The following is a 21,651-nucleotide window of genomic DNA, read 5'->3' as shown; positions in this document are numbered from 1 at the left end:
CTGCACTGTTGTGTTGCACTATTGTATGTTTTGTATGTCATATGCTGTACTACGATCAAGAAACCAGCGTATTTGCTTAAATTTATCCTGTATACCTGACTTTTAGTATAAAGAGAAGATCGTTGAAATTATTTGAAAGTTACGAAGCAAGGTAGCCTGCAATTCGTCAGCGTTAGCTGTGTAAAATTACACAGATCAATCCTTATTGCACTATATTTCACATGCTTTGCAGTTATGTAAGCTTACTGCCAATTCAGGGTCAGTTTTAATCCCCAAAACCGAATGCAGGTCCCTCCAGGAATCAAATGCCCTGTCGATGTTCACTCTAGTTTTCGCTCAACCACGATCACATTCCCGCTTAGCCAGATGGCATTCAGTAGATAAATGTTTTGTTTTTTGGTTTACTCTGAGTTTGTGTAGGAGTCAGTGTTGTGCTGGGAGCCGGACGTTTGCTGGATTCCATCTCTAAGATAACATTACCTAGTGTTGCAGACTGTCTGTTGTCGCTGTTGAATAGTGGAAGAGAAGCTATTACTGAGGCAAGGCTCTCAGGAACGTGCATAAATGTCACATTCTTTGGATTTTCCCGGCAAAACCGACCCGCTCCCTTCACATGAAAATCAGTCTACAGGCTTTAATAGGCAACCTAGGAAGTCCGGGAAGGCCTCATTTTTTAAGTTGCATTACAAGCCGTTCACACATTGGCAAAAAAAGGCAAATATTACATGAAAATTGTTACATACTGCACCTAAATAAAGCTTTGATTTTTTAATTAACTTTGCTTGTTTTCATTCAGACTAAGTTTCAACCAGTTTGGATCTAGGTGTATTTTAAAATTCAAGACAGCACTGTCTCATAATCCCACAACCTGTTCAACGGGCCCCTTTATTACCCCAGCTCTATTTTTATGTCTGTGAGTTTTAAGTCAGTTCATAGCCTCAATGCCTCTGTTTATTACTACTGCTCTTCAAAGACAAATTGCATTAGCGATGAGCGCACTCAGCCCGACACAATAACCAAGTGCTCCCTGGCCCCATGCCAGCCGGTGGCAGCTCTCAGAAACAGTTCTAACATTAGCTCTACATCACATATGTCAGAGTCAGTGTGTGATTGGCTCCCTGAGCCTCTGATTGGGGCAATCCAGAGCAGCAAATCAAATCAGCTTTTACAGGGGACGGCTGTAAGTGCTAGCGAATCACTGACCACACATTAATTATTCAATGCCAAGATATCAGGCTTATAAATGTACACTGCAGGTACACCTCTACTGTGGAGAGGAGATGCTATCTGAACCTCACAAATAGGGCCCTTAAATGCCCCTGAACTGGAGATAAATTTGGGCAATCAAAGGCCTTGTACAGAACACATGGCAAGATACTGAAAGATGCAAATCTCCAGGAACTGCAGAAACTTGTGTTCAGGTTATTTTTGAGGCAAACAATCGAGGCCCCACTTTGTGATGACAGCTGAAGTCATTGTGCCATTTAAAGCAAAGTCCATGGGAGCAGTGTGTTCAGGTAAACGAGCCAACATTTACAAATGCATTGTATAAGCACAATGGCCAACACAAAGAAGAACACAATCCCAAAGGTTCAACTTTGGACTGCAATGAAGAGGTGAAACTCCCTTCAAAGCTTTCAAGTTCCAAATTGTTTGCTTAATAGTATTGATAAAAATGGTTTTGTTTCCCTTTGTTTCATTATTTCCCTCCAAAAAAGACCCTTTCATCTTGCTAGGGTCCATTATTGACTACTACAGCATGGAGAATCATGACTTCATGTTCTCTCTGTCATGTATTTAAAAACTTACTTAGTCCTCAAACTCTTTAGATGCAATTGCTAATGAATTTCAATAAAGAAGAGAGTGGCCTGATATGTGGGTGCAACTCTGACAGATGAGAGGAGGGAAGTGGGTGGAGAAGGAGGTGAGCTGCATGGGTAGTCCAGCAAAGATACATCCACCAACAAAGACTTTATAAAACACACAAAACTGCACTGTAAATCTACTTATTATGAAGATAATGACAGCAATCATACTATTAGTAATGTTAATTTGTCAACAGCCCAAGAGTACCAATGGAAGTTCTTCTTTTAATGAGGTGGATGTGAGTGGAATTGTGGAAGACCTGATAGGAAACAGTTCTTCAGGGTCGCTGAAGTGTGGCACACCATGTGGCAGGGGCCAGTGGGGCCAGTGCCCTGGGGCCTCAGACTGTCAAGGGCTACTAAAGCCTCAGGCAGCTCGCCCTGATACTGCCAAGTGGAGGTGACCACTAGGACCCACAGGCCTTTTGGCACATACAGTGCAAGCTGATCACTCAGGTCATGGCAACTATTTTAAGTTGTCTAATATTAGACTACAATTGTGTGCGCTTTCTTTTTTTCTTATTTTAGTCAAATATCCCTTGTGACTTAAAGTAGATACTGTAAGTGGTCAGACACTTGGGGAGATGGGGGTGTGAGGGCCTCCAAGTAGAGGTCAAATAATTTATCATTGTAATCTGATTAAACAATTAATCAATGGCAATAATTGCTTTTGGAACTCTTGGTTATCGTAAAAAATCAATGATGACTGTTCACAGATATTTTTTCCGCTATGTATGTCGGGTTTGTTCATAGTTTATTCATTCATGGAGCACGTTTATTAGGAACACCTGTACACATACCTGTTCATGAAATTATTTAATCAGCCAATCATGTGGCAGCAGTGCAATGCATAAAATCATGCAGATACGGGTTAGGAGCTTCAGTTAATTTTCACATCAACCATCAGAATGGGGAAAAAATGTGATCTCAGTGATGCTGGCATGATTGTTGGTGCCAGAGTGGCTGGTCTGAGTATTTTTGTAACTGCCGATCTCCTGGGATTTTCACACACGACAGTCTGTAGAGTTTACTCAGAATGGTGCCAAAAACAAAAAAAACATCCAGTGAGCAGATGTTCTGTGGACAGAAACGCCTTGTTGATGAGATTAATCGGCCGATTAATCAGTTAACGGCTTTCTTCCAGCACCTTAGTTAGCGATATCGACAAAATCCAATATTGGTCAACCTTACAGGACTGTGACGTGATTGCCATGCGATATAATTGGGTAGGATATGTGGGATGAATGACAGCCATCCCTGCAAGTTAAATCTCTAGATACCTTGCCTGAACTCTGCTGATACTGTGAGAACATAAGCCAAATCCTGGTACTTGCCCAGACCCTGAGCTGAACCTGGCTCCTCCCCTGAGTCCAAGCACACCTCTCTCCATCTTTCCTCATCATGTAATTTTAGTCCATTACCCCACAAGCACACCAGAGCCTTTGAGCAGAGCCACATTCAACAACAACACCGATAAACCACTGTAGCACAGAGTGCAATGAAAATAAAACAATGTATTAAATGTATCCCACCATGTATAGCAATACCAAGGTGGTCTGCTCTTTCAAACACAGCACTGTGGTTAGGCAATCTCTGAAATCATAATCTGGAAATTGAGAATTGCAGGAACCAAAGAATAGATCTTAAATCATTTTTGAATATGTAGGAATAGTTCACCCAAAAATAAAATATCTGCCCTCTTTAACTCTCATGTTGTTCCAAACCTGTATGACTGTCTTTCTTCCACGGAACACAAATGGAGATGTTAGAGAGAATAGTTTTTCATACAATGAAAGTGAATAGCGACTGAAGCTATCATTCTGCCTAACATCTCCTTTTGCATTCCATGGAAGAAAGTAAGTCATATAGGTTTTGAACAAAATGAGTTTGAGTAAATGGTAACAGAATTTTATTTTTTGGGTGAACTATTAAGGAATTGGGCGATGCTGGAAAACTTTAAAGGAGATAATATTTTCACGCAAGTGGAAACAATGTAATAAAGAGGACAAGTGAAATTCTAAAGCCATCACCACACACAGATACCACCACATGCAGAAATCGCCACACAAGCATGTATAGTAAACACACAGAAAACACACATACACACAGTGAGAAAAGAACCTGCTCCATAAAGCTGTCTCTTTGAGCTGTGCTGCTTTAATTTACACAGCCAGCACCAACTCTATCTCTCTCCACGCTGACCATGCACATTCCCTACTGCCAATACTGCTGCTGTTGTTTCAAGCAGAGATTAAATGAGAGGCTAGAGGAAGATAAATTCTGAGGATCTGCTGGGTTGCCAGACAAAAAAAAAAAAAAAAAAAAAATCAATGCTTTTTCTATGGGAGAATTTTAATGAAGGAACAGCAGAACTAGCCTTACAAATCACCAGCAGGTTTAGAGTGTTTGAAGCTCTATGTGATCTTTAAAACTCTTCGTGTAAAGCTAAAGTAAGAACTATTTGTGGGTGTTTTGTAAAATAAATAAGCCTTTCACGCTAATATGTCAGGCAGGCACTTTTAAGACATATGTTTGTCAGTCAGATGTGCTGTTTACATTAGCTAACTAACAAATGTTAAAGTGTGAGGCAGAATTAATGGTCAGAGCTGAAATACGCGAGGGTTTGTTGTTGCCATCAGTCTCGGCTGGCATGGTTTCCGTCTCACTCACAAATACAGCTCCTCAATCTTACTTCTCAGCTCTGAGATGCATCTATCTTTTGATTTAAATCCCTCCTCAGATATCGGAATGGAGAGTCTTGATAGCATTGTCTAAAAGAAGAATATTCTGAGTGCTTAGGAAACGTTTAGAGAGAGTGAGATCATGAGAAACATCCAGGGGTCATCGCCGTGTCAGCAAATGGAGTTAATTAACAGAGGTTCAGGAGGAGCATGTTATTTTAATCTGACAAATCATTGCCCGCGAGTAGGAGTACATAAGCCGCTGCTTACCTGCTTCCCATGATAATTCTCCTGACATCCCTCCTCCACCCCATCGCCACTGGTTCTCTAGATTCATCATTTATCTAAATAAGTAAAGTCGGAGGGGATAATCAGGACTAGAGTCGAGTCTCGAGCTCCGAGCCCTTCAGTATATGGACAGCAAGCCAAATACATTTACCTCTTCCATACAAGATTACATTAACATACAAACTACTGAACTAACAGATATTTTGGTTAGAATACAATTTGATTGCACACCTATAAATTATGGACATTTTTAACAATATTATAGAACAAAAGTGTGAACTGAATGCATGTCATTCAAAGAAGTCCCTTGAAAGCAAAGGGATTAGGGTCAGATTCATTAAAGTGTAGAGTGCAGTAAATGGTAGTTTTGCTTTGGCATGTCCAGATGCTACCACAAGCTCATTTTCATATTCAGTTTTCTTTTGACTGATGAAACTAGACACAACCATAACTTGCCCCATTGTTACCTCCTTTGCTTTGCTTAAAAACTGCTCCATTTCAACAGAAGACACACAATCTGTATTTGCACTCTTCTTGCGCCACTTCTCACTGTTGTTAATTTAAGTTGCTTTATTGTCTGACAACACCTCATACACACCATTAACCAATCATCTCTCCTTTGGCTGAAATTTCACAGTTAACTAGCTAGATCAATGTACTGGAAATACTATAAATTGTCTTGTTTGATTGAAGTTTGACCTTTGAACCCTGAGAATGCACACATATCACGCTACCTTAAAATCATCTTGCACAGAACATTAAATGTGAATATTCAGACAAAAAGCACATTATCAGACATCATAATTGGATTTTAACATACTCTTTTTTTTTATACAGATTTTGGTAACACTTCACAAACAGGTTGTATGTGTTAATATTATTTAACACAATATTTAACATGAACTAACAATGAACAACACTTGTATAGTTATTTGTCTTGTTTAATGTTAATTTCTACATATGCTTACAAGTGAGTGTGTGTGTGTATATATATATATATATATATATATATATATATATATATATATATATATATTATTATTATTATTATTTTACTTTAAAAGTATAAATTAAGATTAGTTAATGCATTTTAAACTAACATGACCAATATAATATTTGTACATTAACATTAACCACAAATAATAAATTCTATACAAAATCATTGTTCATTGTTAGCTTATTATACCCAATACAGTAACTGAAGTTATAATAAATAGAACAATATTGTAAAGTGTTGTCCATATTTTTTTATTTTTAAAAAAAAAAATTTTATCAGAATACTTTTTCGGCAGAAGCTATTTGCACCCTGGTGCAAATAAAGGTTGATGCTATTTACACCCCAGTGCAAATAGTGGCAAATATTAGTTGCACCCCAACCCTGATACAAATAAAGGTAGGTGATATTTGCACCCTGTGCAGATAGTGGCAGACATACTATTTGCTTCCCTATTTAAATACTAGCATACAGTATAGGACCATTACTGCAGCGTGTTTATTGTGGTTTTTTTTTTTTTTTTTTTTTTTTTTTTTTTTTTTTGGTTAGGGTCCCACAGACACACCACACCAACCCCTACCCCTAAACCTAACCCTAACCTTCCTTTACAAAAATTAACCATGGTTTTACTACAGTAACCATAGTATCACCGTGGTATTTTATAGTAAACTATGGTTACTACAATATTACTATAGTAAAATGACATTTATATTTATTTTTATTTATTATGATAAGTAGTACTAAAGCAAATATTAGGAGTGGAGACAGGAAGCAGAATGGGGAAAAGAGGTGGACAAAGGCAGATTCGAACCTGGGTCACCTGCACAAAAAGGCACAATTTCACCAATGTTACACTTCATACCACTGCAGCAGCACTTATAATGCAGTTTGCATTACATTTCTATATATCCACTAGATTGGGGGGCAAATAGCTGCACTGTGTGGCAGGTGCTATTTACACCTGGGTGCAAATAGTCACTCTGTAAATTGTGTCACAGATGCATTTTTCTGTGTATGCAAACGTTGATGATCACTTGTGACTTTAGAGAGGAGAGATTAGAGAGGTCATTCAGAGGCTGCTATGGGGACTGTCCTGTATGGCAGGGGGAAGAGGGGATTATGGGATTTGTACTTTGGTTAGGGACTAGCAGGGAAACCTGGGAGATTGTGCAAGATCATGCAGTATTGAGTTTTTGTTGGCTTTTCATTGGCCCAAATCAGAGAGACCTTTCAAATGTGCCTGATGCAACGTGTGCCTCTGTACTTTTAGATATGCACATATTAAAACTTTCTCTCTTTGACTGTCACTCACTCAGCCTGTTGTGATAAAAAAAAAAAAGGGCCTATATATATGATGTCGACAAAAGTGCTCAGATTCCGGAGGCAAAAGAGTTTATGCCTGACACCTTGTCACATCACTCTTCTTATTTTGCTCTGTGTGTACATTTGTTTGTTAAACTTTCATCTCACCGTGCCTACTGCAAGACAAGCGGTCTCGCACCAGGGCTCAGGGGCAGAACAGCATGAAATTGCTGTAATAACGTGCATGTGTGATATATATGAAGTGAACCACCATGGCTTTAAACACATGACAGGCAACAACAACATTTGAATCCCAAGGAATCTGCTCCAAACCTCAACGAGGATCACTTTGTAATCTGCTTGGGTATTTATTGCAGCTTTGGAATGGGGATTTAAATGTCAATTATCACTATGGCTACCACATGAAAGGCTGGTGGTTTTCTCCTCTCTGAAGTCCAGATCATAGCCTTCTCTGAATGAGAAGATGTAATCATAGAGGTGGGATGGGAAACTATAAAACCACAAGTAAATGTCATATATTATTAAATCATAATTACATTTTAACGTACGTAGGTCTGAGTGCAAACAAGTTTTTGAACAAAATGCTTTTTTTCAATGAAAACAACCATCTGATGCACCCAAAAATGGCAAGAGCTTTCCAATATTCGCAGTCTATAATCTGATTTTCCTGGCAATCAGGGTACACTCCTTGCATCAGTCCACCGGGAAACAAAGTAATGTTAACAACTTCAAAAGCAAAGTGCCTAATTTATGAAATACTTACAGAATGAATGTCAGTGGAAATAATTTGTAAACCATTCTTACCTACATTGTATTGATTTGAGAGTGACAAATTACACAAAAATGAATTCTGCTTGTGTTTCATGAATGAGGCCTAATGAGTGTTTCTTAGGTAGAACTAGTCATTGGATTTGCCAAAGTTTGCAAAGTTCATGTCATCAGATCTTAAAAATATATTTAAGGGTTTTGTATGAGGTAGCACAAAAAAAAAAAAAAGGATTCTCAATAAACTGTATTTCAATTTGTTTGCTGAGGTATGTACATAATTTCACTCTAATATCGAACATTATATCAAGTTTTTTATATCTGCACTATGAAACGTAGAGAGCCATAATCATGCATAATCCTGTATGTGTAATATATGTACATTTAAATGGAAAGAAACATAATGTGCGTAAATTATAAGCCGTAACAAAATGGTGAGTCTCCAAAAGTACCCATGATTTTATTTGCACATTTTAGATTTGAATATAACCAATTCATTAATAATAATCAGCAATAAAGATATATTTTTAGGTAAAAAGGCATTTTATCTATCCAAAAATGTCTCTACTGTAAAATACATCTAAAAGCCAAACATTAAATTCTAGACATTTCATCAGCTATTTCAATACCTTTTTGAACATTGCTATAGTAATACAAACACTGAAGGCTGAAGACTATTTACAAAAAAGAAAGTAAATAATAATACTGCCCAAATGCCATACTGTGCGTTTGCTTTGGAGAGGCCAGGGCTGAAATGTCAGGTAGCATTTCATGATGCAAACCTCACCTCTCTAAACACACATCAGACCCTCTAAACACACTCTGTCAATTAGCTCTCATTCTGATCATAGAAAATAATCACGTGCAGAGTTACATCTACAAGCAAACCCTGGCAAAGATTTTAAATGTGTTTGGAACATAAACACATTGACATGCACAAATACACACATGAAAAATGGGAAAACACAAGACATGAATACACACTCAGGTTTGCACACACAAGCTCTAGTTCAGTGAATGTATATGGACACAAACTGGAAGGTGATTTGTAATTGTAGCCTGTGGAATACAGGCATGGCTTTGAATTGTATAGTGATTAGTTGGTAATGATTTATCTATTTCATTTTAAACACTTGAACACAAATCATTCCGATATCAAACGCAAGTGCTAGTGTCTGACCTTGACTCCGCCTCCTACATCTAAATGATTGCAGATTAAGAGGCAGCTGACAGGAGACTGTACAGGCGCCTCCACCCCAGCCTGACTCCATTTTGCCCAGAGACGAAGGTGAAGACACTTGAATAATTAACAACAGCAAATAGAGACTTCAAGCTCTGGTCTCTCTGGTGGAGAGAAAAAAATATAACATTGTGGGAGCAGAATGAGTAGAGTTTTTATCCTGGTGATCTCAGTGATTTCGACCGTGGCATGATTGTTGGTGCCAGACGAGCTGGTTTGAGTATTTCTGTAACTGGTGATCGCCTGGGATTTTCACGCACAACATTCTCAATACAAAAACAAACAAAAAAATGCCAAAAGGTTCCAAAAATGTACTTAATTAAAGATATATTCTCTGAAAAGTATTTATATCTCATGCAATTTTTATTCTCAAGTAGATGTATCTTGTTTTATTGGTGTGTAAATATTTTAACTGGAAAACTAGACAAAATAAAATTAAAATTAAAATTAGGTCATTATTTATTTACACTTACAGTAAGTCATCCAAACCCATATGATGTTTTTTTTTTTATTTTTTTCTCGTGAAGCACAACAGGTGAATTTTAAACTATCTTCAGCTGTTTCCCATATAACAACAGTCCATAATGACTGCCACGATAAAAGTAGTCCATACTACTCACATGCAATTTTCCAAGCCTCTCTGGAGCCATACGATGGCTTTGTGTGCTCAATAAAAGTCGTCGTTCACTGACTCAATTGTTGCAGTTCATTCCTCTCTGCTGCAGCTGTCAAATGAAATATTGCAACTAAGTGCAGGTTTTAATTCATGATGCAACATGATCACACAGAAAATCAACATGCTGCCTGAAATCAACCCCATTTTGCATTACTGACAAGCGCCCTCCCCCATCAGACATTTTTGCAAGAATAAAAAAAAAATCTCCTTTCCCTGTGATGCTACTGATACTTCTGAGACACAAGTTCTGGTCCTGTGGAAACAAGAGAGTAATCTTGTTTACATCAACAATGGTGAGCGCGATTTGGAGATTATATTATTGATCAAAAATTCAGGTGTACTCCACTGATGGTTAGGTTTCAGATATTGGGGGCAGTGGTTAAATTTTCAGTAAGCACTGACTGACAGCAGAACTTTTGACCTCCTGTAGACTAATTTACAGTGTAATCAGTCTGCATGATGTTTGGTTAAGCCGGCATCACACTAGCCGATTTTCCATGTGATTTTCAGGTGTGAGCTTCATTAACATAATCGCCGGCCAGGCAGAGGGAGACTGTAACGTGCATTACTGTCTGCCAGCGGGAGGTTGATAATCACTTCATTGTCGGGACTCCCTGCTGAGGTAATGGTTCCAGCAATGGAAAAAAGGATCCAATATGACAAAATCAGTTTGTCACCAGGGCGGAACCTTTTGTTCTCCTCATATGACCAATTAGCTTCTTCTTTTACTGAAGAACTGACATGATGTTAAGCTGATCTAAATGTTTTCATCTGCAATCGCACTCAGCTGCATATCATCACAAATGCTGATTGTAATTGTGACGAGGAGGAGGGCGTGGCCAGGCCGTGATGGAGCACGGCCAGCACTGAATCAGCTGATCTGTGGGAGAGTGAGATAAGGGGCTGCTAGAGACACCGGTTCGAGAGAGAGAGAGAGAGAGATGCACGTGGCCGCATTGCATGTGTGTCTGTGTCCTTATGTTTTATGTTGTTTTAAGTTCATTTATATCATTAAAGTTTATGTTTACTGTTCAGCCGGTTCCCGCCTCCTCCTTGCCCATTGTTTAACTGTTACAGTAATCCAGGGATTAGTGATTCTGTCACCAAGCGTTTTTTCCCTACAAAAATGACATGAAATCAGAAAGAGGATGCACAACAGTCTGTTTTTATTGACAAAATGTATTTACTCACTGAAAGCTGCATATGGACATACTCATTCTAGGGCAAGCCTCGAGGGGATAAATATGCAATCACAGACTTTCATAAGGTATGTTACTCCATGAATGCTTTCTAAATCACTCTTTTACAATTGTTTATGCTTATGCGGTTCTCGTGTTGTTATTTCAGCAAGCACCACGTGACAGGGAATCAGACAGAGAGAGTTGCGGTGAGTTGCTATGTGTGTCACCCCTTCACCACTTTGTATCGGCAAGTGTGTCATACCTTTGACTGAATACAGTGAGATATGTAACACCCTCGGCCAAAACGAGTTGTTCTAAGTCTGCTAGTGTGATGCCAGCTTTACGAGACACATGAAACCCAATGGCGTTTGACATGACATCAAATCTAATGCATTTTTGCCCATGCGACTTTTGTAGTCTATTTCAGGGCTTCGGCAAAGGGGAATACTATCAGTGAATAATGCTATTTTATTTTATGGCTTCAGAAAAATGTGGATATAGCACATGAGTATTATGACCGACATAAGAGTGAATAAGTAAGGCAAAAGTTTTCTTTTTAGTTGAACTATTCCTTTAATTCAGAGCTCATCAGAAATACTGTGTTCACCTTAAGGGCTCCTCACAGTTTCTCTGCACCTCTCTCCCTGCATCTACATCTTTGCTCAAACACACCCCGATAGTCTTCCCCTCCCTGCACTCGCTGCTGAAAAAACAGCTCAGGTAAAGCGGGAGTTGGGCAGCAGTGAAGCTTAATGAGCTGAGGGCCTGGCGCTGTGTTACTCAGTGTTTACACGTTTGCTCAGTCTGTGGCACTTTTTTGGTGGAGAAAGAAGAGAAAGAAGTGCTTCACTTCTATCAAGCATCCAATCAACTGAGGCGAGGCAGCTGGGAAGCTCTGCATTATAATATCACTCAAAGGAATGGGGAACATTAAAAGGCTCTCAGCTCTCATATTGCATTGAGTGGCTATGAGCAACGATGGGGACTGCACAACCATAGCGCTCCCTCTCCAATGCTTTACCTGTACTTTTCTGTACCTAATGCCTTTACTGTGCCGCATTTTCACTCTGCCTTTATATTATTTAGCATAAACACTAATGCATAGTGGCTGCCTTTTGAGAGCGTTAAGTGTCGCAGCCTTTCAAGGTCAGAGTGGATTTGTCACAGGCCACAGAATGGAAAGAATCGTCTCTCAGGAGGTAGAAGTAGTGTATGGAAGCAGATCTACATTGACCTTCATTTGCGCAAGGCCAGGGCTCAGGGCTGGGACGGTATTTACTCCACTTCTACAAGTGCAAAAGCTTCCCATTGCGTAGAAAATTGCTGTCAAAGTTCAATGATTATATGGAGATGGGCAGTTCAAAGCACAAGATCGGTCTCACTGAGTTCAGATGTTTTTCTACATCGGAACAGCAGGTAAATTATAGACCCTCTGTTTCTTGGCCAGTTTGGCTTAAATATTTATGAGTGTAAGAAGACAACAATGGGTTGACAGAGTAGGATCGCTGCAAACGTTTCATCTCCGAACATCAGGTGAGCCGGATACAAGAATGAGAAAGGGTAAAGCTGCCATGCTACTGTGTAATTGTGCTATTATACCTCGGAAGCGAGCCTTCAGTGAAACCCTGCTGTGCCTTTGTGCCTTCTAAATACACAGTTTATTCAATGGGGTATTTTCTGTGAATCAGTGTGAAAATAGGTTCACCATCAGGAAAGAACATGGGATTAGCACTTCCATAAGGCCCCTGAAATCTGCACTGTGCCTTTTTAGTACAAAGAGGAGGAGAACAACACAACCGGGGCAAGAGATTTGATTTGTCACATTGAATACCTCCACACACACACACACACACACACACACACACACACACACACACATTTCTACAGAAACAAACACTGTGACTGCAGGGTTTAGAGAGAATGATTCCATTGTTATAAAGTTAACAGCGCTGTGAAATGAAACTGATGCAGCCCTAGAAGCAAAACACCATATTCAAGGTATTTAAATGAACCTGGCGTTCATGAGTAACAGAAGGCCATGAATGGAGTGAATTTTAATCAGTTAAGTGTGAGTGTGTGTGCATACCACACATTCGGCTCAGGCGTGCATAAAGTTAACTACATCTGTCTGAATACAGTGGTGATGGCCCTGGGTTCTCCCCATCTGTAAATAATGCATGCTGCATGGTGTGATAGCTAAACGCTTGATTCTCCCCTTAACACCTGGATGGTAAAATGCAATGAAAGGTTGCAGAGGCTAATCGCCTGCGCCACTACATTAATTACCTGGCAGAAGATCTCTGGTCACTGCTAGAGCTGGATTTCTGCTGTAATTCTCAATTAGGAAGGAATTCAGAGCAGCACATCCGCATACACACATACACATTGTGCTCCCACAATGCAAATTGTCGGGCCAGCTTTCCCAGCAAGAAAAGACAAAGGGTAAGAGGAACATAATAACATTTTGCCCTTTTTTCTTCCTCTCCTCCCTCTGTTTTGTCTCATTCTTTTTCTCTGTGTGCGTGATTAGGCTAGGCTTGAGTCTGTTGCTGCCTCATCTCTGCACACAGAGGCGATTGTGATTAGGGTTTCACGGATGGTGCATGGTAAACTATGTGCTTTGGAAGGTGGCATGGAGATTGCATGCCATAGGACCATGCTCAGTGGAGTCAAATGGGCAAATCAGAGAGTGCAGGGCAATGGCACCAAAAATCCCATGGCAGCACAGTATAACAGAAAAGGAGATGACAGCGTTTCATGTTTGGCTTTTCAAAATAAAAGCTCCAGGTGAAAGAGAAGTAAATAGGACAGAAAATATATTACTTGTATATAAAACAAATCGAATCCTCAAAATAATAATGATAATTCAGTATTATATTAATATAATAAACATGACTGGGTCCCACAGTAAAAATGTAGTATTATGCAACATTCAACTGGGTCCTAAAACAAGTGAAGTAGTTTTTGCACATCTTGTTAATTCCCTTTTTATTTATTTATTTTTTTTTTTTAAATACATGGAAAATAATGCTTTTTATTAAGCTACTATCTGTCATTGTATATAAAATATCACAGTATAATTATATACATTTTATTATATAAAATTATATAATTTTCCCTTTAGTGAAAACTGTGGGAAACATGCCTTCATTATTGTTAAATAGATTTTTATTAATTGCCTAAAAATATTGTATCTGCTTAGTTAAAAAAAAAAAAATAAAAAATAAAAACTTTTACACCATTTCAGAGCTAATACAAAATTATATCACAGGTCAAAATCCCTGTCTTGAAGTATAAATGTAAACAGAGTCCGTTTGTATAAAAAAACAGATGTGTGTCAAAACACGGGATGCATTAGGCTTTGCAGTGTTAATGCAGCATTACAGACCTGCCACTGTCTGATATGTTTTTACTAAGACAACAATATTGTCAAGAAAAGTAAATATACTCTTTGCTCTTGGCTGAATAACTTAAGTAGCTTTAAGTATTAACGTATAATTCATTTGAATTTACTGGAATACTTGATACTGCTGTTAGTCACCTGAAAATTTTTGAAGAACTTTTTATTCTATTGCATGTTTTTGTTTCTCTGTTCTTATTTTATTAATTGCTTTTTATCTTGAATAATTGCTTGAGAACTTAAAAACAATGTTAACTTAAGAAATTATTGAAGGCTAAATGCCATTGTGTTGAGGTAATATGTATATAAGCCTTTAAATGTTAAATAAAATAGTGTATACAATAACATAGGCTATTACTTTTGGTATCGAAATTGGTATTTAAGAAGTGAAATTTCACTGGCATAGGTATCAAATACTGACATTTTACTGTAATATTGAAATTTTGATATTAATGTGATTAATTTTTAGGATGGTTGATGATCAGCTGTTATATAACAAGTACAAGTAAATACAGTACTGTCTAGAGTTGGACATCAAAGACATTATGACTGCATTTTGGTTCAGACCAGGTGTAATGAGGTAGCCTTGTTATGGATGTAAAAGCATGTAAAACATATGCTTCAATAATTTGTATTAGAGTTTTTGCTAATCAACAATTAGAAAAATAGCAATATTCACAACAAAAGTGGGGTGCTCTATGGTCAAGGGTTCAAAGTAGTCCAAAAAAAGCAAAATAACCATGGCACTCATATTGCATTGAAAAGCTTTTATTATTCCATGCTTGTAGACAAATTTGGGAATATTAAACATTTTGACTTGCCATTTGATAATAAAGGTTTTTGTTCGCCTCTTAACGACGGGTGGTTCAAAAATGACCCACTAGCATATTTATTTACATTTAATTTATGTTTAATGCATGTTTAAACTGTGAAATTGTAAACTAGTATTGACATCCAATATATCAGTTGAAAGATCTGGGTCTCATGATTTGATATTTTAAAGAGATTTTGATGATCGTAAAGTTACAACAATAAGATTTTATTAAACGTGTCAAGAGTGAAAATCAAAACATGGAAAATGAAACCGGAAGTTCTGACATTTATTGTCTTCCAGCCAAACACAGATGAGCACAATCCTCAAAACTTCGGTGTGCTTTTCATTCCAAGAGTCCAGTACATAAAATCCATTAGAGATTTTAGTCCAAAAATGTGCAAATATGAAGAAATATTGATCAATCTGTCTTTGTTCAGGATTTACATATTCAACACGTTATCATTCATGTCCATTCTCTGCGAAATCTTGCACTTGGTGTAATGTTTCAGTAGCAAAACACCCAAACATGATATTTGGGAGGGTCTTACAAACAAAATGAGCCCTCCCTCAAATTTTCTGTGCAATTGGGATTGGGTTGTCACTCAAAATAGCCAAACAGGATAGTCGACACAAGTGATGTAAAGATTTACGTCATCCAGGTTTGTCTCTGGATAAAGCCGGCTACTGAAAAGCTAGATCATTTTTGACTGATGTGTTGTGTAGCCAATGAAAAGATGAAAACAATGATATAAGGGTTGTATATATCCCTGATGCCGATTCGCGAAGGTTTGGAGTGGAAAACCGTGGACTGTGTTTGTTTGTGTTTGCGCTTTTACGCATGGTGTGCAGTTATAGCGTGTTACTGCTGTACTGTTGACAAAGAACTCGGCTTTTGGACCTGCAATCTGATCCACCCTCCTTAGTTTCAGTCACCATCACTGAGGGTATGGAGAACACATGCTCCCGACTGCATTTTTTCACTCAAACCCCCTGTTCAACTGCACATCCAGAGGGCTCGGACATGTCATTCAAGCCAAGATGAGCCACGCTCCCCGACTTCTCTCACCGTGAGTTAGACCCTGGAGCACACGTTGACTTTGACATTGACTTTTTTTTTTTACTGATTTTTCTTTGCCGTTCACCCAGGCCTTTAGCCTCTGCCTCAAGCCGAGAGGCACCACCCTCCTCGGCTTCAGTCACCATCACTGAGGCCTGGAGCACTGCTCCTCCCTACTGCATTTTTTCATCAAACCCCCTGTTCAACTGCATATCCAGGGGCACTGATCAACTGATCGAAGTCGGGAAGAGCGAGGCTCCTCGGCTTGAGGCAGTGGCTAAAGACCCTGGGTGAACGGCAGAGCAAAAGCTCTCAAGTAAATTTACATTTGTATGGGGAAAAAATTAACAGAAGCATCTTTATTGTAAGTAAAAGTTTATTTCCATTGCAACATTTCAAATTGTAATGTTCTTTTCACATTGTTTATAAAATGCATAAATATACATGGAATGCATTATAATATATTCCCAAATAATAATTAAAAAAATTATATCTTCATGAATATTTTGGTTTGTGTGGTTTTTTTACATTAAAATATAAACAAATTGTGTGTTTTGAACCACTTTCAACATTTGGTTTAAGTAGTTAATACAAGTGCTCTATTGGCGCCTCCAAGTGGCCCTTTTTGGAAGTACACTTCCATAAATCATTATGGAACAAAGAGTTTTGGTCATATCGACTTCAAAATTGTGTCAGACCTTCATCAGACATGTGACTTTGTGTTTTTGAGGCACTGTGCATAGTCTTGCATATTTAAAATAAAAAGTATTTCATAAATAATATTTGCGGTCACTATTCAAAATTTTTGAATACCTCTAACTCATTTTATATATATATATATATATATATATATATACTAAAATTATACATTTGTACATTTTTACCCAAGTTTGTGTTTTTAGACCAAATGGTTCAAGAACTGAAAGAATTTTACTTTGGGTTTGTCATTTTCAAGCTCATGCACAAAAAGAGGCCGAATGTTAATGTTACAAGAATGCCTGGTTATTTAGCTTTTTTAGAGCAATTTTCACTGTTCACAAAAGACTTTCTTTTTATATTTCTGTTATTATTTTATATAGGCTATATTCCTTTTTGAATTAATATCTTCATTATCTGAATCAGTATTTATATATATATATATATTATTAATTTTTATATATGTAAGTAGGTGGCATAACACTCCTCATGGGGTAGTGGATATGGTTAGTGGGGGCACAGATCAGTATTTTTTCAGGGGGCCCAGAATTCCCTAGCTACAGCCCTGGCCATGCATCTGCCAATAGAGGCATTGAGGCCATATTTATATTTAGTGAAAGGACCCTTTCACAGAGCACAATTGCATCTGAAAGTGGCATTACTGAGTAGAAATGGATGCTCACATCACAGCTCAGTGGGGAGATGGGCTGACATAGCAACAACTGTGGGGAAATCGATACAAGCATTGAAATAACCCTGTTGATATGCATATTAAGGGAAGCTAAAGCAAGGGGGAAAATTCCAGTCAGGCACTGGTGCTCACTCAGTGTCTGACTTTATAAGAGTCCCCTAACATGGCTCAGTTCCAAGCAGGTATTCATTACATTTAGTACAGTAGGACAGCATTTTTTAATGCCTCATCTCACATGAACAAACAATAAACAAGACTGATAATAATAATGACAGTATGAGGCAACATATGAGTGAAAAAATGATCAAATTTCTATTTATTTGTCATAAAGCGAACAGAGTCATCAAAAACGTATCATCAAAACTTTTAAAATAAAAAATTTATATTTTCAAAAATATACTTATATAAGTTTGATATAAATTGTAATTATATATATATATATATATATATATATATATATATATATATATATATATATATATAATTACAATTCACACAGTGTTTACTTTTAAATTGTTTTGAACATGCTAGTTTCATATAACTTACTCAACGTTCATTAGCCTTGATCTAAAAGATAGAATAGTGTCCAGTCAAACTTTCTTTGTCTATTCTAATTTAATACAGTCTATTTTATTATACAAATTAGATTGTAACAATTTGAGCGAAAAGCTGCATTGAAAAATTAACATGAATTTCAAAATTTATGCACATTTGCTATGCCCCCCTTTTGCTTTAATGAAAAATATGCACTCGAGCTGGCATAGACTTCTGCAAATTTTGCAGATTTTGCAAAACCTGATGATCCATGTTATTCCAGCAAAATATGTGTGCTTCAAAGGTAGCCATGAAATCAGACTTTTTATACAAAAGAACTTAACATGGTCAGTGTCAATTTGGTCAACTTAATTAGTGTCCCAGAACTTCTCTATCATTTTATGTCATAACATTTTGTTATATCAAGTTTTCCAAAATCTTAAAACTGTTTATTTATTTCTATTTCCAGGATTTAATTTAATACAATATTTTCAAAGTGGACTCAGACTTTTAAACCCCATTGTATATTGCAATGGTTTCCATTGATATTGTTAATTTCCCTAACAGTTAAACAATGGGTTAAAGTAGAACATTGTTAAAGTCCCTATCATGGGTCAACAAAGATCACCTTTACCCTCAAATTGTCTTTTGTTTTTTTCGCTCTCATCATCAACAGGTGAACTCTTTCATTTAAATCAAAGCCCTCTGATGCGTGGAGGTAGCTGAGAGAGAAAGAGAGCAAGTATCTCTAATTACAGAGATGGATTTCACTGAGTGACTCTCTGTTTCATAGGGTAAAAGTCCACTGTTGCATGAGAGTGTCTATATGGGAGCACTCACACTCTCTAAGTTGTACCGTTAGTAGCCCACTATCATGCAAGCGTCTCTCCTCTCCTTTTCTCTGCGTCTGAGCCTCGCTAAACAAATGTTCTACAGCACAAAGCTTTTCTTCTGGACTAAAATATCACTGCACCAGGAGAGAGAGCCAGATGGCACCACACCAGCACTGGAATAAGCACAGCTTTCCTACCCTGCATTAAATTCCCATACAACTCAGTGTACATACTTGTATGTGCATGAGTGTATAATTTACAGCTGCTCTATGCAGCAGAGAGAGTAATGAGTGAAATTTACTGTGTTACAGAGCAGTCGCCATGAAACACGCAAGCACATGGTGCTCCTCCGTAATTCTACAAGCAATGACACAAGGTTCTCTCTGCGATGGAGTGGGAGATGTGCCGAATCTGATAACTGCGTTGAGATTGAGCAGACGACGTGCACCGAAAACCCATTCTACTTTTCTTCTATGCTCGAGAAACAATCTGTTGCTGCATTCACAGTTATGTCACCCAAACCTTCCCTCAGCATTAGCCTTTCAGCTGGAGGCGGGAGGCAGATGAGCAGCATTGGCGCTTGATCCCAAGCCAAGAGCTTCAATATTTCATCTCCAATCATTTTTGATTCTTTTGAGAGGAGGCTGCTGTCAAGAAAGCTCTGTTTCCCCAACTGACAAAGATGACAAGAGCAGGCTTGAGAGGGCGGGCAGTGAAAGAGAGTATGAAATTTCCCTTCTACATTTAAAAGCTTTGAAAGATGCTTCCATTCAGGAACTAAGCGCTTTAATTAAATGACTCTGTATGGCTGCATCATTCATTGTATTATTTTGCATTTATAATTGTGCTTAACTCGCCAACAAAATTGAGAAAAAAAATAAAAATCTTCAAAATATATATTTTACTAATCCTGGTTTTGTGGCGCCCTAGATAGAGTGGGTTCATAGGAGAGTTTGTGCGGAACCCATGATGATTATTTTGAGGGCAGTCAGACTAAATCCCAGGTCTTGATTGTGTGTACAGATTAATTTTATCCCTATCCATCTGTTTGGAATTTAGTTATGGTCACTGGTTAGACACTTTCTCAATCTGCAACACTTCAGGAAGCACACATTAATTTATTTCACCCTTTGCAGCATACTTTTTCAGGTCACAAAATTGACCAGGGATTAGAAGTCCCTGGTCGAATTTAAAATTGGTTTTCCTATTTCATTGTAATTACACATGTATTGAGTCTTAATAATAATTTAACTAATGTGTAATTACTTATGTTATAATCTGCTTATAACTACATATTGTTTACTATCTTTATGAATTGTAGTAATATGCAATATGTGTACGAATGTAGTGTTATCATAGTACTGAAAAGTTTCCAGAGGCCTTTTGCTGTAAGATTACAGGCTTCAAAACACGGATGGAAACATTTCAAACATTCCAAAGCACATTATGAAATACACATTCAAAAGGGAGATATTTACCAAGTTTTTGTTGCCATTTTTGCAGAGGGGGCCTCGGAAAACTCCCTTGATGTTTCGAAAGTGTCCATTGCTGAGGTGCGTGGAGCTGATGACAATGTAGTAACACGCCATGGGGGACCCGAAACTTCCAAGCTTCCATGCACGAAGTCCAAGAGAGATCAAAACAAGTCCACCCAACAAGGCTTTTCTTTTGTTTGCTTACTTTTCTTAGTCTCAGTCTCAGAAGAAATACTCAGTTTCCATCAGTCAGGAATAGAGCAAGCATGTTACCTCATCCTCTTGGATCCTCAAACACTGGTGAGTATAATTTTGCCCAGTCTGTTACAGTTACTTTGGGGCTCTATCTCGCATGGCTTTGTTTCTTCTAGTAGCCTCCAGCAATGCGTTATCCCAATCTCTCCTCTTCTGTGCCACAGCAGTTAGAGTAACGGATGGTAAGATAGAGCTGCTTACTCGTTGTTTTCTCTCTCTGAGTCTCAGCTCTCTGTGCTGGGATGAAGTGTGTCTGGGCAGAGTCTTCTGCTCAGCGTGCAAGTGATATGCGCTAGTGAGAGAGCTCCGCTGGGTCTGGTGAAGGGAAGCATGGTGTTATAGCATGCTGTGCATTGCCGGTCCAATGAATGGGGCCAATGGTGAATGAGCCCCTGGTCTGATAGCGAGGACTGAGATGAGAATTGCATCTGTCACACGCTGCTCGTCCAGATCCACTGAGTCAGCCTCTGCTCCCCAGCCAACCAGGATTCAGCATCTTTTTCCTCTCACACACACCCTCTCTCTCCCTCATTACTTTCTCTCTCTCTCTCTCTCTCTCTCTCTCTCTCTCTCTCTCTCTCTCTCTCTCTCTCTCTCTCCTCTCTCTCTCTCCCTCTCTCTCTCGTGAATGCGTTCTTTCTCAGTAAGGAGCTGAGGCAGCAGATAGGAGCAGGTAAAGGAGGGCTGAGATGCTCTGAGAGATGCTTCGGTATGTGTTACATCCATTCTCATCCATCTTTTATTAGGTTAATCTGTGTGATAGCAGCTATAAAAAGATTAATGTGTACAGACACAGATATGTGGAAATCAAAAGTCCCCAGTGCTGCAATTTACAAGCATGGGACATCTCCCATGTAAGCATATACATCCATAAAGCTATTGT

At 38.3% G+C, this 21,651-nt stretch overlaps 1 protein-coding gene across 6 annotated transcripts in view; it reads right to left on the bottom strand.

The window, feature by feature from the left end:
- LOC127447177 (zinc finger protein 804A-like) overlaps window positions 1-21,219 on the bottom strand; it is a 93,308-nt gene extending 72,089 nt beyond the window's left edge. For 5 of the 6 annotated variants that reach the window (XR_007898351.1, XR_007898352.1, XR_007898354.1 and 2 more), the window contains exon 1: window positions 20,517-21,219. Coding sequence is in view for 1 of the 6 variants with exons in the window: in XM_051708815.1 (XP_051564775.1) it covers window positions 20,517-20,627 (111 nt within the window). In the remaining 5 variants the exon portion in view is untranslated. Of the gene's footprint in view, window positions 1-4,816; window positions 4,837-20,516 lie in introns of those variants that run through there. The other variant, XR_007898353.1, reaches the window with a different exon arrangement.
- Window positions 21,220-21,651: the final 432 nt, after the last annotated feature.

This window comes from Myxocyprinus asiaticus, chromosome 10, assembly GCF_019703515.2.
Source record: "Myxocyprinus asiaticus isolate MX2 ecotype Aquarium Trade chromosome 10, UBuf_Myxa_2, whole genome shotgun sequence".
Classification (NCBI taxonomy): Eukaryota; Metazoa; Chordata; class Actinopteri; order Cypriniformes; family Catostomidae; genus Myxocyprinus; species Myxocyprinus asiaticus.
This window is presented reverse-complemented; position numbering and strand designations above follow the sequence as displayed.